Source organism: Schistocerca piceifrons, chromosome 4 (assembly GCF_021461385.2).
Source record: "Schistocerca piceifrons isolate TAMUIC-IGC-003096 chromosome 4, iqSchPice1.1, whole genome shotgun sequence".
NCBI lineage: Eukaryota > Metazoa > Arthropoda > Insecta > Orthoptera > Acrididae > Schistocerca > Schistocerca piceifrons.
In genome coordinates, this window is record NC_060141.1 from 513,990,339 (window position 1) to 514,016,520 (window position 26,182).

General features: G+C 39.1%; 1 protein-coding gene across 1 annotated transcript in view; it reads left to right on the forward strand.

Moving 5' to 3' along the window:
- LOC124795954 (dynein axonemal heavy chain 6) overlaps nucleotides 1-26,182 on the forward strand; it is a 1,096,896-nt gene that overhangs the window by 877,520 nt on the left and 193,194 nt on the right. The window contains exons 56-58 of the mRNA XM_047260034.1: nucleotides 10,355-10,501; nucleotides 19,528-19,635; nucleotides 19,719-19,801. Coding sequence (XP_047115990.1) covers nucleotides 10,355-10,501; nucleotides 19,528-19,635; nucleotides 19,719-19,801 — 338 coding nt within the window. The remainder of the gene's footprint in view (nucleotides 1-10,354; nucleotides 10,502-19,527; nucleotides 19,636-19,718; nucleotides 19,802-26,182) is intronic.

A 26,182-nucleotide genomic window follows, 5' to 3' on the forward strand; every position in this document is an offset into this window, starting at 1 on the left:
TCTCACAGACTTGTAACAAATGCAACAAAGGCCTCATTAGTTTCTTGTAATGATAAAATGGATCATTTATCTCAAAAAAATTTTATCTCAACAATTGAAAGGTCTGATCATATTCCACTCGGCACCATCCTTTGAATGGTCGCCATTGAATAGTGGTGGGGGGAATAAAATGTAATATATAATGGAAACTGATTAATAATAGCTGCTTAAATAATTAAAAGAAGAAAATTTTGAAAGAATAATTGAAAAAACTAGAAGGTACACATATCCTGTGCGAACTTTAACTGGAATTAATATCAACAGACCCTCAATATTCAATACATATATTCAGCATTTAAATTTACATACTTCTTTTTCTTGTTACTGCCATTCTGCATAGAGCTTGGTATGACAATACTGGTTCCAGATTGCCCATCCATCTGCTCACGCAAATTAGTCTCATCTGCTTTGATCCTCTTGATGCAGTATTCTCGGTGTGTCACGGGATGATGAACAGATGGGTATGGTCGTCTGAGCGTACAAATAAACTTTGCTATCTCACTAACTTTCTGTAACACTTTTTAATGTACAATTGGAATACACATTTTTTAATAATATCAACTTGGTGGAACTCAGCATATGTCCACCTGCTACCACTTACAGAGACAAACAAATGAATATAAAGAAATTTAAAAAAATTGAAGAGCATATCTCTACTTGTGTTGTTTGTGACCCTATAGTATCGATGGTAGAATTTGACTTATTATAAAGAAAAGAACAAGGGAGAAAAGAGAAAAATAATAATAATAATAATAATAATATGATACATTACAATTGTCCCCCACTGTGCACTGATGTCACATGGAGTTGCTCAGTGTCTGAGCTTATTTCTCTTTTATGGGTTGATAACTCTGGCCGGTACGGTACGTGCATAGTCTTTATTTTTCAGCCATTGGATTTATCCTACATGGCTAATGATTTATACAGGCATGTCAATTCCCTTAACACATACATACGTAAGTTTTCCTTCATAACAAAGTGCTTGCTGTAACCACACAGTCTCATTAATGTCCATCAGTATCTGCCAGTGTTTAGCCTATGAAGTATGCACACGCAGCTCAACGTCCATTACCATCCCTGCTCGCTTTCACATGTTTAATACAAAGTCAGAGTTCCTGTGTCGTGCGTTCACATAGTCTTCACCGCACACATTCATGAAGCTCATGTTCATTGGATGCGGTGACAACTGGCTTTCATTTCAGCAGCCTGAGGAATGTATTTCACCTCGTTGCTCACACTTATTCACCAAGCGAGGTGGCACAGTGGTTAGCACACTGGACTCGCATTCGGGAGGACGATGGTTCAATCCCATCTCCGGCCATCCTGATTTAGGTTTTCCGTGATTTCCCTAAATCGTTTCAGGCAAATGCCGGGATGGTTCCTTTGAAAGAGCACAGCCAATTTCCTCCCCAATCCTTCCCTAACCCGAGCTTGCGCTCCGTCTCTAATGACCTCGTTGTCGACGGGACGTTAAACACTAACCACCACCACCATCACACTTATTCAGTGAGGACACCAGCCATACATCTGACATCTGCCAACAAGGTAAGCTTCTTGCCACTTCTATGACATTGCCGAGCACAGAAAATTCATGTTTTTATGACTTGTCGAACTCAAAAATTCATGTTACATGAAGTATTGTCAGTTTTAGTTCATCACACACACACACACACACACACACACACACACACATATCTCAAATGCACACTTAACACTTTGCAGGCAGGTTTCATATGTTTTTGAGCTTTGTTTTTGAGCATCTTTCAAACCATTGCATTACACAACATTTCAGTAGTGTCCTTTCCGCATACTACACACATAACAGAAAAAATACAAATACAAATACAAAAATAAACTTATCCTATTCATTTGCTGACATGCCATTATCATTGCTTATATACATTACAGTCTGATTGTCATTTTGTTTAATACATTTTGTTAAACTATAATTTCGCTACAATATTAATTCCCACTGTATGAGTAAACGTTTTGCTCTCATTTGATTCTATATTCTGTACATAACATTCATACAACAGATTCGTTTCTCCATTCTGGCATAAATTGACATATATTTCATTCCAATTCACAGTGACTTCTTGTCAGGGCACATTTATCAATTTCAAAGAATTAAAGAAGTAAACAATAGTTGCTACAACAGATTCTACATGCTTTTTAAATAACTATGTACGGCATTCTCAGGAAGGATCTACACACTACAGGGTTGAGAAAATTTCACAGAAAGGCATTTATGTGCCCAGTTACGTCTTGGTACTAGACTTAATTGTGACCCCAGAACAAAATAGTCTGTTGTTTATAAAGATAACACAAACCTGGTAATACCAATCACATCAAATACTTATTCAGTGTTTAAAGTGCACCTCAATATTTACTCGTTCATTGTATAAAGGATAACAATTTCATATGCTAAGGTATACAGAGTTGTATCATCAAAACTATATGTTATGTACAATGAGAATAGTGCTTATGTAAGTAGCAAATGTGTATAAACTGATTAATAACTGCTGCTTGAATAATTGGAATACATTGACTGGAAAGAAAAGTTGTAAGAAACTGAAAGGTAATTTACAAATCTGTACACAATCCTGGGTGACTTTAACTGGTAGTAATACCAACAGACCTGCAGCACCAATACATGCGAGGCCAATATACATAATTTGCACTACATACTACTTCAAATTAATTCCATTGTGCATAGCCTTAATTACAACAATTCCAATGCAGGATCATTCCTCCGCTGCTCATGCAAATTCGTCTTGTCTGCTCCAAACCTCCTGATGCAGGATCTCAGTGGTGGGCGAAATGACGAGCAGACAGGGATGCACATCTCACATATGCAAATTAATTTCTAATAACTTGTTATAATACTTTTAAGGTACGGTTGAGCTACACATTTTTAACAATACTGGTACAACAGATCCAAACATACATCAGGATGCTACCACTTATAGAAACAAACAAGTGATGATGCAGGAATTAATAAATTGAAGAGCGTATTTCTTCTTTTGTTTCATGCAGATGTATCAAAACATTATCCTTGCCACGAAACAACTCATTAATTTACCTCTGCATTGTGTATATCCCATTCAGTTTACATATAGCTTACAGTATAAAAAGAAAAGAACGAAAAAATCATATGTTTCAACACAAGTTGTCCAAGTAAAGATTATTCAGTATTAAGACTTCATCTGTTACCTAAGACAATCTCTATCAGGTAGCTAGGAAAACTAAAGATTATCACTCTGTCATCATTATATTTCTTGCAACAGGTAATATACATCATACAGAACTACCGTAGATACGAGCAGTATGACCTGTGGCATAAGTACAGTATGAGGAACAAAAGTAAGCTCGAATAACTCCATTGTAACTATTAAAGAACAACAAAGTACTTATTAAGTATATTAACTAAGCTCTTCAGAGTCTTACCAAAGTGTATCTTATTGAACAAACTTCTTACATTTTGATGGAAAAGTCCAACTGTGTTATGACTGTTAATCTCTATACTGTCCAAACAGCCTTTCTTATCGCTTGATTTTTTGTTGCAACTGTCTCTATAAACCAACAGTTCAAAAGAAAAATCAAAGATATTCTATCAGAACTAAGTCATTATGAAGTTATGGTTGTAATACATTTATATTGTACCTATAGTGTTTGAATGTAATACTTCAGTGAACAGTAACATAATGTACGCTTTACTTTAATGTTGAAAATATTTATATTAGTAATACATTAAGATATTTAATGACATAATGATTAATAAATTGTGATACAAGTATGTGTATGCTGTAAACTGTATCAACACATAATACTTCCGATGACTTCTGATGTCTGTACAATAATAATAAAACTAAATTCAATTAAAAATCAGTTCAGTTCAATATGTCCATGATGTAGACGTAATCAGATTATAGGGAAAGACAGAGATCGATATACATGTGACAAATAACTGAGGACAGTGGAGGTATATGTTACTTTCATAAGCATTTTCTAAAAAAAAATATTTTTACACTAGAAGACATCACCACCTCTAATTATCTGTGGACATCCTCAGATGCACTTCTAAATTTGGTAGGAACCTGATACAATATGTAAATGGAACTGCTGGGGCATCCAATACTTTTTATTCTGTGTTGACTGTAAGTGACACACTCAAATATATTGTTTATAATAAACAGACATTATGAAGATAAATAAGCTCCTCAAGCTGGGTTCTGGAAAAAACCATTACATCTTAAATAGATTCAGAAGTGTGCCTAACGAATGGAGCCCTACATAAAATACCAGAGGTTACAATTAAAGCGCAGCTACTCACAAAAGTCCAGTGTGACCTGCAATCAGTAATTACTGTATGACAGCGAAACTTGGTAGATATTCTAATGTCTTAATGTGGAACTGATTTATGCTGGAAAAAAATAAGTTCCAGTTTTGGCCAACAGGTGAATGCAAAAAATATGTATAGAAATAATTCTGTATGTAATGGAAGAGGAACAGGACATGGGCAGAATAGGTCAGGCAAACGCAAAAAGTCTGATGTTGATTTTATTATTAACTGCCTCACACATAATTTGGTCAATATGAACACTAGAGACATCGACAAGATGCTGCATACCTAAAATGTACGGATTCAGGGGGAATTGGCCACTGTCTGTAAACAGCTGGAAGCTGTGCTGTGTTGGCCATGGTTGACAGGCTCCAGGCTGTTGCCCTTGGCCGTGGTGACATTGGGACACCTGAGGCAAGTGCTTTGGCATCTCTGGAACCTGTAGCATTGCCTGGGATCTCTGATGCCACTGCACCCTCAGATTCGGACATCCCTGCCAGTCGACACTTGCCTGATGGTGATTGGCAAACCGTGATGGGGTCGTGAATCCCTGGGCAGAAGGCAAAAGTTGGTGCTGGCCACAAGGCTATACCCTTACACCTCCGTAACAGGTTTGAGGTAGCAACGGTGACCTTGCCTGTTGCGGCAGTGGCCAGTCTTCCTGAGAGGTCCAGACAAGTGCAAAGGGTGGGATAGCTTGTCATTGGGAGCTCCAGTGTTAGGTGGATGATGGAACCCCTTAGGGATATGGCAGCTAAGGACAGGAAGAAAGCCAATGTGCACTCCGTGTGCATACCGGGGGGGAGTGATCCAAGATGTGGAAAGGGTCCTTCTGGATGCCATGAAGGGTACAGGGTGCAGCCAACTGCAGGTGGTCGCTGTTGTCAGCACTAATGACCTGTGTTGCTATGGATCGGAAGAGATTATCTGCGGTTTCAGGCAGCTATCTGAGTTGGTGAAGACTGCCAGTTTTGCTAACAAGATGAAGGCAGGACTCACCATCTGCAGCATCGTTGACAGGACCGATTGCAGACCTTTGGTACAGAGCTGAGTGGAGGGTCTGAATCACAGGCTCAGATGGTTCTGCGGCCGTGTAGGCTGCAGATTCCTCGACTTGCGCCATAGGGTGGTGGGGTTTCGGGTTCTGCTAAATAGGTCAGGTGTCCACTACGCACAGGAGGTGGCTACGTGCATAGCAGGGACTGTGTGGTGTGGACTGGGCAGTTTTTTAGGCTAGATATTAGGTTAGACAGTCTCGGGAAAGATCAAAAAGGGCCCTAGTCTCAAAGGGTACAGGGCAAAGAAATGACGAGAATTGACCAGGCAACAGTCAGTATTGTAGTTGTACATTGTCAAAGCTGTGTTGGAAAAGTACCAGAGCTTCAAGTGCTGATAGAAAGCACTGAAGCTGAAATTTTTATAGGAACAGAAAGCCAGAGATAAATTCTGCCGAAGTTTTTACAGAGGCACAAACCGTGTTCACAAAGGATAGATTAAATAAAGTAAGTGGTGGTGTGTTTGTGTCTGTTGATAGTAGTTTATCTTGTAGTGAAGTTGAAATACATAGTTCCTGTGAATTACTATGGGTAGAGGTTATACTCAACAGCCATACCAAAATAATAAATAATCCGCTTCTTCTACCGAAACCCCCCGCCCCTCCCAACTCAGATGATATAATAGCTGAACGATTCAAAGAAAACTTGAATGTCATTACAAATAAGTACCCCACTCATACAGTTATAATTGATGGAGACTTCAATCTACCCTCGATTTGTTGGTGAAAATACGTGTTCAAAGCCGGTGGAAGACAGAAAACATCTTCCAAAATTGTACTAAATGCTTTCTCTGAGAATTACTTTGAACAATTAGTTCATGAGCCCACACAAATTGTAAATGGTTGCAAAATCAAACTTGACCTCTTGGCCACAAATAATCCTGATCTAATAGAGAGAGTCATGATGGATACAGGGATTAGAGAACACAAGGTCATTGTAGCAAGGCCCAAAACTATATCAACCAAAACCACTAAAAATAAACGCAAAGTATATCTACTTAAAACAGCAGGTAAAAATTCACTTGATGCCTTCCTAAGAGAGAGTCTCCATTCCTTCCAAGCTAATTATGTAAGTGTAGACCAGATATGGCTCAAATTCAAAGATGCAGCATCAACAGCAATAGATAGATTCATACCACATAAGTTAGTAAGAATGGGACTGATCCACCATGGTACACAAAACACACCAGAACACTGTTGCAGAAGCAACAAAAAAAGCATGCCAAATTCAGAAGAACACAAAATCCCCAAGACTGGCTAAGTTTCAGAGAAGTTCAAAATTTAGTGCAGATGTCAATGCGAGATGCTTTTAATAGTTTCCACAATGAAACATTGTCCTAAAACATGGTAGAAAACCCAAAGAGATTCTGGTCATATGTGAAGTACACCAGTGGCAAGAAACAGTCAATTTTTTCACTGCCAAATAGCGATGGAAATGTTACCGATGATGGTGCCACTAAAGCGGAGTTACTAAATGCAGTTTTCTGTAATTCCTTCATGAAAGAAGACAAAGTAAATATTTCAGAATTTGAAACCAGAATGCTGTTAGCATGAGTGACATAAAAGTAGATATCTTAGGTGTTGCGAAATGACTCAAATCACTTAAGAACGGTAAGTCTTCCGGTCTAGATGGTATACCAGTCAAACACAATAGTGCCTTTCTTAGCAATCATACACAACTGTTCACTTGATGAAAGGTCTGTTCCTAAAGACTGGAAAGTAGCACAGTTCACACCAATATTCAAGAAAGGAAATAGGAGTAACCCATTGAATTTCAGATCCAAATCACTGACCTCAATTTGCTGTAGGATTTTGGAGCATATACTGTACTCAAACATTATGAATCACCTTGAAGAAAGTGACTTATTGACACATAAGCAACACGGATTCAGAAAATATCATTCTTGTGAAACACAGCTAGCTCTTTATTCCCATGAAGTAATGAGTGCTGTTGACAAGAGATCTCAGATCGATTCCATATTCCTAGATTTCCAGAAGGCTTTTGACATCATTCCTCAGAAGCAACTATTAATCAAATTAAGTGCATATGGAGTATCGTGTTAGTTGTGTGACTGGATTTGTGATTTCCTCTCAGAGAGGTCACAGTTCATAGTGATAGATGGTAAATTATCAAGTAGAACAGAAGCGATATCTGAAATTCCACAAGGTAGTGTCATAGACCCTCTGCTGTTCCTGATTTACAGAAATGATCTAGGTAATAATCTGAGCAGCCCCCTTAGATTGTTTGCAAATGACACTGTAATTTACCATCTAGTAAAATCATCAGATGATCAATTCCAATTACAAAATGATCTAGAGAGAATTTCTATATGGTGCAAAAAGTGGCAATTGGCACTAAACAAAGAAAAGTGCGAGGTCATCCACATGGGATCTAAAAGAAATCTGATAAATTTTGGGTATGCAATAAATTGCACAAATCTAAGGGCTGTCAGTTCATCTAAATGCCTTGAAATTACAATTACAAGCAACTTAAATTGAAAAGACCATGTAGGTAATATTGTCAGGAAGGCGAAACAAAGACCGCACTTTGTTGGCAGAACGCTTAGAAGATGTGACAAACCCACTGAAGAGACAGCCTACATTACACTTGACCGTCCTCTGCTGGAATAATACTGCGTGGTATGGAATTCTTACCAGGTAGGATTTACAGAGGACATCAAAAAAGTGCAAAGAATGGCAGCTCATTTTGTGTTGTTGTGCAATAGGAGTGAGAGTGTCACTGATACGATACGCGATTTTGGGTGGCAGTCACTGAAACAAAGGTGGTTTTCTTTGCGGCGAGATCTATTTATGAAATTTAAATCACCAACTTTCTCTTCCGAATGCGAAAATATTTTTTGACACCCACCTACGTAGGAAGAAAAGATCATCATAATAAAATAACAGAAAGATTAAGGTGTTCCTTTTTCCTACGTGCCATTCAAGAGTGGAATGGTAGAGAAGTAGTATGAAAATGGTTCGATGAACCCTCTGCCAGGCACTCAAGTGTGAATTGCGGAGTAACCATGTAGATGTAGATGTACAAAACGACATGATCAACTGTCCGCAGCAATTCCACTGGAATCTAAGGAATGTGTTCCTATATATTGGCCTTCAGATCAGGTAGGGACCAGACGGGTCCCTGTTAATGTGCTCTTTTAGATATTCCCAGAGTCAAAAGTCATCATATCAGATGATCTTGCACATCATGCATCTAGAAAACCTCTAGAGATAACACACTCATGGAAGGTTGCATAAGACAGAACTTTCACTGGGCAAGCAACATGAGGTGTTGTCCATCTTGCAAAAGAACTGTGGTTTCCACACAGTTGCGCTCTCCCAAATCAGGAATCACACGCTGTACAAGGAGGTCTTGATAATGTGCAGATGCCATGGTACAACTGACAGGCCTCCTGGATGTATTCTCTTCAAAGAAGAATTGACCAATAATAAGGATGCTTTTGATTCAACACCACAGTCATATCTCGTGAGTGCAGTGGATCTTCCTGCACAACACATGGTTTAACAGAACCCTGAATTCGGCAGATCTGTGTATTCACTGCACTCTGTAGTTTAAAATGTGCCTCATCACTCCATAGAATATTGCCCAGCCACATGTCATCAACTTTGACCCATGTCAGAAATTGAAGAGCAAATTCAGAATGTTGGTGCAAATCATGATGTCACAGTTGCTGCACCGTCCGGATTTTCTGCAGGTACCAAAGTGATATAGACTGCAAAACTTTCCATACCGCTGACCATGGGATGACAATTCTAGTAACCCTGCATGAGCACTATCACTACCTGGCAAATATGCTGCATGGTTAGTTACAGCAACAGCAACCTTGTCAATAACTTCCACTCAGATAGGACACCTTCCTCTTCCAGGTGACATGCCCAGCTCACTCATGTTTTTGGATTTCATTTTCATAATCTTTATACCATTTAATGATATTTTTCTTTTCTCCAGAACCTTCAGTCAGTGATGCTCTTCACATAAAACTGTTCACATAAAACTGTTTCACTAATAGTGCGTGGTCTCTCTTCTGATAGCCATACTATTCAGTTGCATTATGGCTTGTCAAATGACAGTGTGGATCTCATATCATCAAGCAAACAGTGTTCAGTGCCAAATATGCACCTGGTGGCCATAATTGGAATAATTTTTTCCCAGCATAAATCATTTCCACATTAACATGTTAGTATAGCTACAAAATTTCACTGCCATACAATAATTACAGTCTACACTGGACCTCTGTAAGTAGCGGCTTTTTAATTATAGCCTTACAGTAGCTTCCTAACAAAGGGCTAACAACAAATCCAACCCTACATAAAATAACACCCACTGTCAGTCTTAGCATACTACTTACAAAGGTTACTTCCCCTCATATTCACAACAGCAGAGCCCTCTCATCTGATCTACAAGTTACCTGCACCTCTTTTATAACCTACCCTAACAAATCTCCCCTTCCTCTCTGAGGAAAAACCTAATAGTTCCAAAATCTAAGAACCATTTTTCTTTTTTTGCTTCTAAATATGTCTATTGCCAATACCAGAATTTTTCCTCCTGATGGTAAGTTCTGGACAGCAATTTTATCTGTTATAATATGAAGAAACATATAATCCGAATTTCTGGAGGGAAAAATACGTAAAATTAGGGAAAGGCAACCACTTACCTATACAAAACTTCTACATGGCATACAGAAGTGCGCAATAGAGCTTTAGAGCTCTTCTCTTTTCCTAGTAAGAGTACACACATTCACACGCACAACCACATAGACACCCAAACATACATGGGGATCCCTTCTGACATATCAGTGTTTAGAAAATTGTCTTCTTTCTTTCATAATAAGTTTTTGCTTCCATTCCTAACTCTCATTTTTTCATTTTCATTTTGTTTCTAAATTGTAAATTTTTAGGACCTCCCAAAGAAGCCTGATATCCCGACTCTCTCAGATGCTATGTGGATGGCTGTCAACTTCTTGGATGATGCATTTCCTAGTTTCAAGGGCATCACAAATGATGCGCTAAAAGCCATACCAGTAATGATTGGAACTTTTAAACAGGTATTACCCTCTTTGTGCACAGAATTTTGCACATTTATCCTTCTCCCTTTTTTTTTTCTTTAGACTTTAGACTCAAAAAAATATATTTTATCTGTGAGGCTAATGTGTTTTCAAAAGTTAGAAAATAATAGCTAAGAAGTATGACAATTTTGTGTTTTGACTGCTAATTAACAGCATGTGCGTAATGTCACATAATTTCCCTATATGTCACAAAATTGGAATTTCACACTGATGAAAACACATTGCCTAGCACATTGGAAAAATTCACATACTGAAGCAACTGCACAGTGAGAACACAATAATGCTGAACTTTACAGAAAGCACTATCCTAATCTGTTCATAACTGATTCAGTATACTTTTTATGTAATAGGCATACCTAAAGATAAGCTGTTTTGGACACAGCTGGCCGTGGTGACCAAGCGGTTCTAGGCACTTAAGTCCGGACCGTGCGGCTGCTACGGTCGCAGGTTCGATAGGTTAGTTAGGTTTAAGTAGTTCTAAGTTTAGGGGACTGATGATCTCAGATGTTAAGTCCCATAGTGCTAAGAGCCATTCGAACCATTTGTAGATGACACAAGACTGGAATGCTGCATATCAGGCCAAATCAGAAAAATGCACTATTTACCACACTACATAAAAATTATAATTAAATGTGCCAAATTTGATCTCTGTATATAAAAGGCAATGTCCTGACTGACTCACCATCACCCAGCCCAAACTGCTAAGGATAGAAACTTGAAATTTGGAGAAGGCGTGAATCTTATATCGTAGGCATCATTTAAGAAGGGATTTTAATTTTTCACTCTAAGGGTTGAAATAGGGGCTGAAGGTTTTTTTTAATGTCACAATTATAGCAATTGTGAAGCTAGACCTATGAAAATTGGTACTTGTTTTCTCAGTCAGAAATAAAGAAATAAGTGTTTCAGCAATTTAAACCTGTGGAGGTGAAACAGTGGATGAAAGCTTTTTTTGGGAACTATATTGTTATTTAAGAACTACTGAAGTGTATTTAAAGCTATATCTATGGACATTGGTATCTGACTTCTCGGTTGCAAATAAAAAAATCTGTTTTTCAGTGGTTTTGGAAATTGAAACCCCAACGAGGCGAAACAGGGAATGAGATTTTCTATGAAAATATTTTATTTTGAAAGCACTTTTAAAGCTAAATCTATGACATTTTAAAGCTGACTTCTCAGTTAGAAATTAAAAAATATTTATTTCACTGTTTTTGGACATTTTACCCCTATGAGGTGATATAGGGGATGAGAAGCTTTTTGAAAGGGGATTGTGAAACTAGAACTACAAAAACTGGTATTGGATTTTTCAGCCAGAAACTAAAAAATAAGGTGTTTCAGCATTTTTGAAAATTCATCCACTGGGGGGCCAAAATAGTGGGTGAAAGTTATTGAAAATAAATAATTACTACAGAACTACTAAAGGATTTTTAAGGCTACATCTATGGCAAGTTGTATTGGACTTCTCAGGCAGAAAAAAAAGAAGTTTTTCAGTGTCTCAGGAGATTCAGACCCTGAGGGAGTGCAATAGGGGATGAACATTTTTAAGAAAATATTTCATTGCATTAAAAAAAATGAAACTAAATTTATGATAATTGGTATTTCACTTCTTTGTTTGATATAAGGAATTACTTGTTAGGGGTTGAAAGTTGCTATGGAAACGTCACCACAAGAAATGCAAAAAGGAATGAGTACAATAACTTTGGTCTCCAACTACCAGAATTGTTTTTTTGTCAGAAGTACATTTGAAAATGATATTGCTTATATGACCTTAATTTGTGTGAAAATCTTAGATGATGTTGCAATTTGTGAACATAAAAATTCAAATAAATAAAAATAAAAAAATCCGTGAAGGCCACACAGAGTATGCCAGCAAAGCAGTGGGCACTAAGCTAGTAAATTCATATTTTGAATGTAAAGAAATGACGCTTGATTATTCAATAGTCATGCTGCAGACCCAAGCTTTTCAATGAAAGTTACTTCATGTATGAGTTAGTGAAATTCAAAAGTCAGTTAATTCATGTAAATTCATAAGTCAGTTGATTCGTGCATTAATTAGTTTCAGTGTAGTATTTCAGTGATTCTTGGAAAATGATCATGGATTAGGAACAGAATTTTATCCCAGGTAACAGTGCAGTATGAAAATGACAATACTCCTTCAAACTCCAGTTATAAAATCATTATGTTAAAATCAGACAAATTATTCATTTCCGGGATGCCATATGACAGTTCTGAAGATGATGCAGAAGTTATTTATGGATGGCATCAAATGGCTAAAAATCGCAATACTGCCCACTGTCTTGTTAACAAAGCCATCGGCATAGAGACCTGTAGCAGGGCTTGCACATGCATTTTGTGTTCTTTACAAAGCAGACTGGTAAAAACTCTACATGTAAAAATTCAGTACAATTTGTCTTTACAGGTACCAAGCAAATTACAAATAAAATTTAAATATTGTTCTGGAAATGAAAAATTTAATCTACAAAAAATATTTAAAATGTGATTACATATATATTATACATATAGAAAATATGAATGATGGTGGGACAGATGACTGATCCACCCTACAAGAGGTGTTCAGAAAGTTCCCCCACCCATCTCAATGCATTTGTCAATGCATTGGAGGGTGTGTTGTGTTGCCCATCATGTCTGTGGGCTTTAATATGGGCAACAGCATTGGTGATGTGAGTGAAGAGGGCTTCATATGAATCCAACTTTGTAGTGTACATATCACCCTTTAACCAGCCCCATCAACAGAAGTCTAATGGGTCAGGGCGGGCAATCTGTCAGGCCAGTTAATGGGTCCACAATGGCCAACACACAGTGGAGAAAATGTATTTTCAGATACTGGGATAATTGTCTGCTACAGTGAACTGGTGATTCATCATGTTGCAGGTACATTTGACATTATTGCTTTAATTTCATTTCTTCCAAAAGTGCAGGTAGTTCTTCTATCAGGAAATATGTGTATCCTGTGGCTGTCATACTTTTTGGCAGGAACATAGGCCCTATCGTCCAGTCATCAATCATACCATACCAGATGTTCAATGAGAACCTAACTTTGAATCGTGTTTCCCTAGTGTCATGTGAGTTTTCTGTTGTTCATGAAAGAGAACTGTGGATTTTCATGATACCATTGCATGTAAATTCAGCCTCATCTGCAAATAAAGTGTATTGCATGATGTCTCTATGTACATCCAACCATTTATAAAATTATTGTCTACTTACTGAGTCACCTGGATACAGATGTTACTTGGGCTGTACATGGAATGTGCCTTTGAATGTATTACACACCACACTTTCATTTGTGGAATATCAAGCTGACAGCTAATGTGCCATTTGCTTGTGGTGGGACTCCAGGGTATCGTTGCGATACTGTCTTCCCCTCCCTCAGCTGATGGGATGGCCCCACATTCTGAAGTTACGTGTACACTGGGTACTGTTCTGAATTCATGTAATGTTTGAAAAACCATGGAAAATATCCCAGAACAGGGGGTTCATTGATCAGGAAAGTGTCTCTGGTAGTCTTTCACATCCACACAGGCACTCCCATTTCAGTACCCAGACACAAAAAACTTGTCTGCCTATTTTACATTGGCAAATGTATGAGACATGTTTGTATTCATGGACACAATAGACTCGCTCAGTTAAACAACACTGAAACATGGCACACATGGCCTCATGACTGCTACCTGATCCAAACCATAACTGCGCACTGGACACACTTGCAGCTGTTGCCTTGGTGCACCATCACAGTTCTGCCATTTGTTGGAGAAGCCCCAGGTGTCGTGATGGATGGATCATTCATCTGTACCACTTTTATTCTATTGTCCACAGTGCCTACATAGCATTTCAGTAAGTAATAGCCACACTTGTCTTCATACTCTTTCATACGTGTGTATAGTCTTCAATTTGCTCCTGTTTTGTAATAATCAATGTAGAATTATCTCACAAATTGTGTGACATTCCTCCTGAATCATCCTGTATATTGTGCAAGAAGACAGAGACAGGATTATCTCCAACAAATAATTAAGAACAATGGATATAATTATTGCTCTGAGAGGAAGAGATTGTTACAACAGAGGATGAGGGCAAGGTGGAATTTATAATAGAGTGGAAGAATATAAATTAACAAGCTTTGGCATGTCATTGTCACTAGCAATGTAAAATAATCTTAATGTAAAGGTAGTAGCATTTAGTTTTGTACAAGAACTTGAATGTTATTCTTCCACTTTCATTTTTAAGAATATAAAGCATTCAGTTTCACTCTCTGATCACCTTATGATAACAAAATTTCATTTCAACAAGAGTTTCATGTGAGAAAAATATTTGTATTGTGCTTTGTTCCAGTTATGAGTCAATTTGTTTTCTATAAGCCATAGACTGATGTTATAATCTACCCTAGTTCCTATATCACTTACATTACATCCTTTGCCTCATACAGTGACCTTTGTTTCTTCTGCACATAGAAAATTTTTTGACTATCTTGCCATGTACAGGGCAACTCATAAGAAAAACAAGAGATGCAGAATAAAATCCTGTGCTACCCCTCATTTTACATTACCACAGTCAGAAGTGAACAATTAACAGTTTCTTTTGTAACTGCTGAAAGCTAAACCTTCCTTTCAATTAGTTTCCGTTGAATCTCTGTATGATGCTTCATTCATTCTGCTCATCATGATTCCATGAGTCTTTACAAATTCTGCTTCATTCCAGACATCTTAATGTTTCCAAGCGGCTTCTTTTCCAAACTGTGCTTAAATGTTACTAACTTTGACTAATATTTTCAGTGCTTTAAATTCAAGCCCATACCTCCTTTCTTTGCTAATAGACATTTTGCTTAGATTCTAAGACAACATCTTTATTGACTTTTGTGGTGATTCATTGCTCTATAACTCTCTAGCCACAGTTGTGTAGTATCATCCGTTCAACATTGGTTCTCACTGATGGCAGGCATTTCAGTAAAATACTATGACTATCCTGGATACTATTTATGTTAACAGAAAAATTAGGAAATAAATTTTGACAGGCTACTGTTGCAAAATAATTAGCAGAAAGACAATCTACAGATTTGCTTGTTTTTTGGTGTAAGATGCTCATTTTGTCAGGATGTTTACTTCCAGCTGTGAAGGGCTAGGCCAATTTCAAAAAGTTCTAATATTTACAATTTTATTTTTCCTTGAAAAATGTTACTGACAATTTTGTGTCATATCAGCCAACCCCTTCTTTTAGTCAATTTTTACTACAAATTTCTTGTCTCCTCAATTCCGTTCAGTACCGCCTCATTACTTACATGATCTATCCCTTTAATCTTCAGCATTCTTCTGTAGCACCACGTTTCAAAAGCTTCTATTCCCTTCTTGTCTAAACTGATTACTGTCCAAGTTTCACTTCTATACATGGCTACAATCCATATAAATACTTTCAAAAAAGACTTCCTAACATTTAAATCTATATCCGATATTAACAAATTTCTCTTCCTCTGAAAAGCTTTTCTATCTCTCACCAGTCTGCATTTTATATCCTCTCTGCTTTGGCCATTATCAGTTATGTTGCTACCCAAATAGCAAAACTCATTTACTACTTTCAGTGTCTCATTTTGTTGCCTAATATTTCTCAGATTTGCCTTATTTAGTTTGACTACATTCCATAATTCTTGTTTTGCTTTTGTTTATGTTCACTTATATCCTCCCTTCAAGACACTGTCCATTCCATTCAGCTGCTCTTCCAAGTCCTTTGCTGTCTCTGACAGAATTACAATGTCATCGGTAAATCTGAAAGTTTTTATATTTTCTCCCTGAACGTTAATTCTTACTCCAATTTTTTTTTTGTTTCTTTTACTGCTTGCTCAGTGCACAGATTGAATAACATTGAGGCTATGCTACAGCCCCGTCTCACTTCCTTCTCAACCACTGCTTCACATTAATCCCCCTGACTCCTACAACTGCCATCTGGTTTCTGTACAAGTTATAAATAACATTTTTCTCCATGTATTTTTTTACCTGTTACCTTCAAAAATTCAAAGATTGTAGTCCAGTGACCATTGTCAGAAGCTTTCTCTAGATCTACAAATGCTATAAACATAAGTTTGCCTTTCTTCAGTCTATCTTCTAGGATAAGTCATAGGGTCAGTATTGCCTTGTGTGTTTCTAAATTCCTCCAGAACCCAAACTGATGTTCCCTGATGTTGATGTCTACCTGTTTTTCCCTACCTCTGTAAATAATTCATGTCAATATTTTGTGACCATGATTTGTTTATATGATGGTTCCATAGTTCTGATGCCTGTCAGCACCTGCCTTCTTTGGAATTAGTCTTATTACATTCTTCTGGGAGTATTGTGCCTGTCTTGTTTATCTTCCACACCATGTGGAATAATTTTTTCCATGGTTGACTTTCCCAAGCATCTCAATAATTTTGAAGTATTATCAATTCCAGGGGCCTTGTTCTGAATTAGGTCTTTCGGTGTACTGTTACATTTGACACATCTCACCACTTTGTATCTCCTCCCTCATCTTCACCTACTTCCTCTTCTTTTTCTATAACACTGTACTTACATTCAGTTACCTTATCTAGGCCCTATTTATATTCCTCCCACCTTTCAGATTTCCCTTCTTTGCTTCCCATCAGATCTCTTTCCCTCAAAGTCCTGTATGGGTAGCTTCTTTCTTTTCCCTAATTATACATTCTCTTACAGCCTTGCATTTGTCCTCTTGCCATCCTTACTTGACCATTTTGCACATTCTGTCTCTCTCATTCTTTATACATTTGTATTCTCCTTTGCCTGCTTCATTTGCTGCATTTTTATATTTTTCCCCTTTTGTCAATTAAATTTGATATCGATGGATTCTTACTAGATCTTGACTCCTTACCAATGGGCACTCCTGCTTCCTCCCCTATTTCATCTCTCATAACTACCCTTTTATGTCATCTAGTGTATTCCTTTCCTCTGAATCAGTCCCAATTTTGCCTGCCTTATGGTGCTTCCAGAACTTTCAACATCTGGTTCCCCCAATTTATCCAGGCCCATCTCCTTTATTTCCTACTTTTTTACCTAAAAATGAAGAAAAAGAGAGCACACACACTGCACACATGGGGACCGCCAGCGCAGGTTGCCACCTGCTAGGGTCCAGTGGCCACTATGACAGACCTGTAGGGGAAAATGACTGCACTGAGCTGCGTCTGAACATGCCCAGATGTCGGCTGTTGCTGTTACTACCCATCCTGTAGACATCATCCACACATGTTTGAAAATATTTCAATTATTCATGTTTTTCAACTATTTATGCATCTTCTCCCTCACATTTCCGAATAAACAGAAGTATACTGATATAAATGTGGTTTTGAAATCTCTGTGTTGGCGTTATATAGTGTACTTGGAAACTATCAGTATCCCTAGGTCTCTTCCATGTATACGACCTTCTTTCTTAGTGAGGATTAAATTATGCTCTGTGCAAAATTCTACCAGCTGTCTCCCTCTATCATTCCTTTTCCCCAGTTTATGTTTTCCTACTATATTTCCTTCTCTTCATTTCCTTATTAATGAATCTCAGCCTCACACCATAAAAAATTTTCATCTCCCTCATCCAACTGAATAATTTAATTTACAGTATCATACATTTTCAGACTTTTCAGGAAATGATGAGTAAGATGACATATAAACTTTTACTACTGTGGTAGGTTTAGTTTCATGAGTATCTTGGCTATGATAATGTGTTCACAAAGTTGTTTATAGTAGATAGTCCGATTCCTGTTTTCTTATTCATTACTAGCCCTACTGTTGCATTACCTGTGTTTGATTTTGTGTTGATAAACTAGTACTCACCTGACCAGAAGTTTTGTTCTTCCTGCCACTGCAATTCACTAATTCTGATTATATCTAACATCTAGCTATCCATTTTCCTTTTTATATTCTCTAACCTTGAGTATTCCTCACCCGGAAATCCAAATTTGGAATGCCTCCAGAATATTTTACCAAAGAGAATGTCATCTCAGTAAGTGACACAACCATCTGCAGTATCAGCACAAAAAGGCTATGTCATGCAATGTGGCAAGGCTGGATCAGACCACCATCCAGACAGTTGGCCCTGCAACTACTGATAAGGCTACTGCTCTTCTTCAGGAGCCAGAGGTTAGTGTGGCCTCTCCACAGGTACCCCTGGATAATGGTTGCGTCTACAGTATGGCTATCTTTGTCATTAAGGCATGCAAGCCACCCCACTTCAGCAGGGCCCATAGCTAAGGGTGGTGGTAAACTAACATAATCTTATTATTAGGAAGTCTGTTTTTCTCTATTTCACGACAGCTGTTCACATCCAGTAACCAGTTATCACATGTAATCTGTTTCTCCTTTTACAATCAACTCAGGAATGTTGCTTCATTTGGAACTTCTTCCTATGGATCTGCATTAGGTCATGATCAGTAAATCTCCAACAAAATTTCAGGATTAATTATAGAACCTAATTTTAGTCATCACATAAAACTGAGGAATGACCAAAGTCAATTTCTTTCCATGTTTATTAAATCAATATGCCTGCTCTGTGACAAAGACAGGAATACAAATGAGCCAAAAGACAATCTAGTGGTAATTCTGCAGGCCTGTGTAGACAAAAACACAAATACAGGAACATAAATGATCCAAAGGACAATCTAGTGACAATTATGCATGCTTATATAGCCAATAACAGACAAACATTGAAAAATTTTAGTGACTCTTGGTGAAATACATCTCTGGCTCATATATATATTGATTTGAGACTTCATTCAGCAGAAGGATAGCAAGATAATTGTTTCCTATTTCACTAGGATCTGGCATATGAGGAAATTACACAGTGGTGAATTTTGCTGAACATTCATTATTGTATGAGTGTAGCTGCAGACAACATTGAGCCATCAGATATATGGTATATGATCCACCAGTGTTCATGTTACTGAAGCAGACCATTTACATCTTTATTTGTTTTTACTGCTTGTGCTCTGTTTCTTTCAACTACCATTTTTTTTATATTTACAGGTAATAAATCTTACCAATGATTCAGCAGCACCCATTGTCGAAAGCTGGGATCAAACTCTTAGCATGTTTGAGAAGCTAATGCTTCTAAAAGCACTGAAAGAAGAAAAGGTAATTTTTGGCATACATGCTTTCAAACTTGTGTTTGTAAATTTTGCTTTGCAGTCAACTAATATTGAATATTATTGTTGCAGCTTGTTTTTGCTATTACTGCCTTTGTGAGAGAAAAGCAAGGCCAAAGTTTTATTGAAAGTCCGCAAGTCAGTTTACATGTTCTGTAAGTAATAACTAATGTTAACCAAGACAAAAAGTACAAGAAAGCCTAAGATTTAGTTACTAAAGGCCAGAAATCTTCTTTTGTGTTTTGGCAGAGGTATGGGATGGATGGTTAAAAAATGTTTAATATTTGCAACAGTAAATTACCACTTACCTTCAACAGCAAATAAATGAAAAAGAGATATAAAAATTCTGCACACATATTGTGCTAAAATGACAGCAGTTATGGCAAATAGAAGCTACAAAACACACAGTGGCTACTTTCATATACAAAAATGTCATTGTTTCTTTTCTAATCCAAAAACACTGTAATTTATTGGTTGAACATTACAGACACATGGAAAACAAGGTGCAATACAATTAGTATTACATAAATGGCAAGCAGAGCCTTGTGTTCTGGCCAATATAGACATTAGTTCCAACATGGGATGCAGGCAGCAAGCTGCGCACACAACTGCTACTGTCTTAGTTGCCCTGGTGGTCTCTAGTGGCTGAATCTAGCATGAACTTCACTCACAAACAATGAAGCAGCACACACACTGAGTTGATATTTAGAGCAGTCTCTTTATTTAGTTCTTGCTTCTTAAATACAGCAGTGCCAAAACACATGGTGGCTGTTTACTATAGAAAAATATAAGCAATAAATGCTGATACATTTTTGGGATTTCTGTTGGGTTGTATCCCAAAGAGACACATTCATTTCTGAAAGAATCGGTATATTTCATACAGATGTCCATATTACAAACAAATCATACAGTGAACTGAACAAGCATGATGGTGTGGGCCATTCGGTTACAGAGTCAAAGAACTGGCAACGGGCGAGATATGTCGTTCGTACGTGTCGGTGCCACACAGCCCCCACCCCCGGCAGTGTGGAGCATGGTTTTAGCACAGTGGAAGGGGAGCATGTCCGGCGGTGATGGAGATGGCAGTGATGTGATGGGGATATCCTTCTCCAGAGGCAGGGACCAAGATAGGAGGTCAGCGTGGAACTCCTGTTGGCGGTGAGGCATCGGCATGCACATGAGGATGGAGCAGTGTGGGCTAGCAGCATTCGAACTGTAACCCTCCCTAGGGGGGTTACCGTAGCTCGGAGGAGCATGTGGTCGACCTGCTTGGGAGCAGGCGGGAGCCAGCAACCGACTGACAGACTGGGTCCTCGGTTGGGTAGGGCGAGTTGTCTTGCAGCAGGATGAAGACTGGTTGTTGCCGATGAGGATGCTGACGTCCTCCACACTTTCGGGTGGGACATCAGTTTGCAGAACCACTAGAAGGGGTAGGGGGGAGGAGGTAAAGTGAGAAGGCGAGAACCCAAGGAATGGCATTGATGGTGATGCAGACACATGTTCGGGTGAGGGCTGCAGTGGCAGCTCTGAGGGGTTATAGCTTGAGCACAAGTCCTCAGTGCGGGGAGGCTGCATAACATCGTTGTGCATGAAAGGCACTGGGTCAAGGTCTGCTGGTTTCACACAGTGGAGAGAAACAGTGAGTGGTGAACCTTTAACCCAGATGTCCATTGTGTTAGCGGTGCAGTTTATGACCTCATGAGCCTGAATATGGTGGGGCAAGTGGGGGCTGGACAGTCATCATGAAGAAAAACGAACTTGCATGAAAGGAGATCGGATGGCACGTAGGAGTGGGGGCAGTATGGCTAGATGGAGGGGGGGGGGGGGGGGGGGGCTCAGGGAAATGTTTGCAAAATGCATTTGGATTCAGCTTAGGATGTTGGGAAGAGGGGCGGGATTGTTGGGGAAGGTAGGTTATAACAGCTCCCCAGGGAGGACAGGCTTTTCACCATAGATGAACTCATTCCTGATGCCCTCAATATCTGGTTAGTACGATGACCATAGGCTGAAGAATACCTATGAGAGGGCCTGGATCCCCTGACACCACAGTGCTGTCTTCAAAGTTCAACACCACCGTTCTACCAGTCTGTTTGCTTGGGGGGTGGTAGGCAGTTGTGTGACATTTGTTGATACCACACAGCTGGCAGAGTTCAGCGAAGAGTGCTGATTGAAACTGCCAGCCCTGGTTGATGGTCACAATAGTGGGGCAGCTGAATTGGTAAATCTGCCACATTTTTGGTTGTTGCCCACACTGAACAGCGGAGGGGGGTGGGGATGAGGAGTCTGAAGGTGCCAGTTAAGGAGTCACACCAGACTTCCTGTCAGACGCTGGCAAATTTTGCTTTGGTGAAAACAGCAAAGTGGAGGTGATGTTGATAAGTTGCTGTGTATCCTTGTCCTGGTTCTGTATGGACGCAAGGTTGGAAAGATCAACAACCATTGAGATGGTGCTAATGCGGGAAAGAAAATCTGCAACAATGTTGGCAGTTTGATATGGCAGATGTCATAGAGAACTGAGAGCTGCAATCAAAATGCCAAAATTGACCGGGGTAGGGGTCGAGAGGTGTGGGTTGGTGGGTTGCGTATGGCATCTACTACTGGTGTAAGGTTAGTCAGGATGTGGAAAGGTAGGCCCTTGACGTCAGGGCGGAAATGTTTACCACCTCATAAACTGCTAAAAGTTCGCGGATGAAGACAGTATTTATTTTTGTTGGTGCATGATAGTTTCTTTGAAAAGAACTGAAGTGACATGACAACACTGTTGTGTTGTTGTAGGACTGTGCCTACCGAGGAGTCACTGCCATTCGAGGTGATGAAGAATTCAGCATCCGAGATTAGATGAGCGAGGGTGATGGCTCATTCGAGAGAGTCTTTCAGGTGATGGAAGGCTGCATGCATTGGTTCCATCCACGGAATGGAGCACATCCCTGAAGTTTGCTTGCTGGTGAGGACATTAGTGGTGGTGGCCTGGGTGGCGGCTGCTGCAGGCAAATGACAACGGTAGTAGTTTATCATTCGCAGGAACCGACAGAGTTCTTTGTATGTGGTAGGGAGTGGCATGGATGAAATTGAGTGTGCCTTCAATCTGCATCATCGCCAGATACGGTAGGTACCAACAGTGAGGGTACGTTGAGAGAGATGGCGGCCGATCGTCCTCTATGTGTTCAAGTTTGTACACCAGAGTGGTTGGTGCAAGCACAATATGCAGTGGCTTGGTGGGCAGGCAGGGAGTGCACATGCTGAGTGCCAGGTGGCATAGCATTCTGGGGACGGAGCGCAGCCTGCCCCTTCCTACAGCCAGGAGAGCTACTGGAGCAGGAGTGCCAACCTGTTGCATGAGCTGCTGCTGTCGGCGCTAGTGTGTGAGTGAAAAGACCTGGTCAGCCATCTGTGGACACGAGCCGATGGATTCCAGGGCATGGGGGAAGAGATGAACCTGGAGATCTGTAGACTGTTTTGATAACCACACCAACCATAGGGTTTCGTCTGGCATCATCTGCCTGCTGATCAGGAGGTGTAGCCAGCGCCAAAGCAGGGATGGGGTGCAGTCACCGAGATGTTCCTGAGATGGTCAGCTGACTTCCCTTGCTGGTTAGCTTGTTGCTGCAACCTCATTTTCTCTTCTTCTCTGAAGTATATCTGCTAGGAACAAGAATTTCTCAAGACTTTTTCTACTTATAAAAATAAGCAGACATATGCAGTTTCTTTTTCTTCACAATGTCCAAAGGTTAAAAAAAGAGTTCATACCATATACAAATAAGAAAAGGTTGGCTTAAAACCCAAGCCCATTCTCATTCTGAATCTGAATACATGTCTTATCTTTTCCCACTCTAAAACAAGCATTAATTAACAATATCTCAACTGTTCTTTTTTTTCCCCACTGCAACCATCAAAGTTATAAAACAGCACAGAATACACAAACACTCCTTGTTCTTTCACTATGGCTTCCCTTGTTCTTTCACTATGGCTTCCATGGCATGACCGGCAAACACTTGTCAGTGCTGTTCGACCGCCACGTCTATAGTTGTCTCAGGATAAACTTCAAACCTACACACACAGACGGGTGATGTGCAATAAATACTCTCTCTCTCTCACTTATATTTAAAATATCGTGTGTTTGAGACAGACAGCCGGGATGGCCGAGCGGTTCTAGGCACTACAGTCTGGAACCGCGCGACCTCTACGGTCGCAGGTTCGAATCCTGCCTGGGGCATGGATGTGTGTGGTGTCCTTAGGTTAGTTAGGTTTAAGTAGCTCTAAGTTCTAGGGGACTGATGACCTCAGAATTTAAGTCCCATAGTGCTCAGAGCCATTTGAACCATTTGTTCAAGACGATAGAAGGCTGAGTGGTTCTAGAATTTATGCGGAAATTCTCAAAACACTATATATCCCCCCCTCAGATTGAACATGTGATATTTTATACATAATCATTATGCACATTAATATCCTACATAATAACAATTCACATTTTAAAAGTATTCATCTATTATGTGGGTTTATATACTTTTTTTTTCTTCACCCATAAATCTTTGTACTCTATAGAGCAAGCTTCCGCTTCTTGTCTTTCTACTGATTCCTAACTCTACCTTGTTTTTTAGAACATAAGCATTTATTTATAATTTCATTCCACATTATAATTGCTTAGGAATTGTGAGGATTCTTTCTTTAACTCCAATTGCAAACTTCAGGTGCTCATGTCACTTGAGTACTTTATTCTTTATTCTAATTCTTTGTACTATTTCTTTAGTACGTAATAGTCTCATTTTTTATAGACTGTAGTTTGTAGAAACTCTGGGCAAAATAAAAGTGTTACCTCTTGACACCCATAAACTTACCTCAAACGTGATAATGCTAGTGTTACATAGAATACAAACGTACCAGAATAATCCTATAAAACATGTGACTTCTGTCACGATACTGTCCCCTCCTGCTAGGATCAGTACCTATACCTTACTTGTGGGTTGACCGTATGAGTGCACTTCCTTTTTCTGTTCTGGCAGGTACACCCCTTTATACAACATCCCTATTTTTTAGACCACAGGTCGTCCTATTTCCATGTAGCTACCTTTGCCCTTTATATTCAGTAAATGTCCAGTATGCCCCCTTATTCTGCCTTGAGTAGGCCTCACAGTTCATTACCCTAGTATACGTTCATATGTATACTATATTTTTAAATTTTTTTTTTTTTTTTTTTTTTTTTTTTTTTTTTTTTTTTTTTTTTTTTTTTTTTTTTTCCCACGCGATCAGGCCCAGAGGACCGTGCGCCACCACAGTTAGAGCTCTCCATCCGTCTCTGTCTTCTGCTATCTGTCTCCAGTTTTCCGTGACTCCCAGCTGCAACAGGTCTTCTCTCACTCCATCAATCCACCTCTTTCTAGGTCTTCCCACTGGTCTGCTGCCTGACGGGATCCAGTCCATTGTGGTTTTGGGCCATCTTGTTGCCTCCATTCTAACAACATGTCCAGCCCATTGCAGTCTTTTGCTTCTCATCACTCCCACAATGTTAGGCGCCTTGTACAGCTCTTCTAATTCAGTGTTATGGCGTCTTCTCCATTCTCCAGTAGTCTGATCTCTGACTGGTCCAAATCAAATATTTTCCTGAGGACTTTCCTTTCAAATGTTAGCAGTCGCTGAAGGTCTTGTTTTCGATTGCTCCAGGTTTGAGAACCATAAAGTACTAATGGCATTATTAATGTCTTATACAAGCGTAGCTTTAGTTGTTGCAAGACACTTCTACATTTTAATATAGGGTCTAGAGAGTGATAGTATCTGTTTCCCGCCTGTAGTTGTGCTTTTATCTCTGCTTCAGTTGATGTTATTTCTGTAAAAAATGATCCAAGGTATTTGAACTCTTTCACATGTTTGTACCTAGTGTTGTTCACAATTAAATCTTGAGAGTTCTGGATCTTTCTTCCTATGGTCATATACTCTGTCTTTTCGGAGCTAATTTGTAGACCGATCCTAGCTGCCAACAACTCCAAGGTCTGGATACTTCTCTTCAGATCTTCTTGTGTGCATGCTAATAGTGCAATTTCGTCTGCATAGGCCAGATATGTAATGTGTTCATTACCAATTTGAATGCCCTTGATGTTTTCTTTGTTGAAATCCCGCATTACCTTCTCAAGTGCCAGATTGAAGAGGACAGGTGATAGCCCATCTCCTTGGCGTAATCCTTGAGAAGTTCAGCAGGAATACCGTCCTCACCTGAACTTTTACCATTCTTAAGGTTTTTAATCTGGTTCCTTATCTCTTCAATGGTGGGTGGAGGATATTCTGGGTGTACTGTTACTGGTTCATCAAACTCAAGTAGTTTGGTTGGTTCATCAGAGTTTAGTAATTCTCTGAAGTATTCCATCCATCTTCTTCCAATTTTTTGATCTTCTGTTAACATTCTTCCATTGGCATCTTTTATGAATCTGTGTTGATGGTATGTCCCTCCTTTAAAACTTTTCACTTTTCTATAAAGTTCTTTATACCTATTTCCATGAATGTCTTGTTCAGCTTCCTCCATGATACTTTTAACATATTTTCTCTTT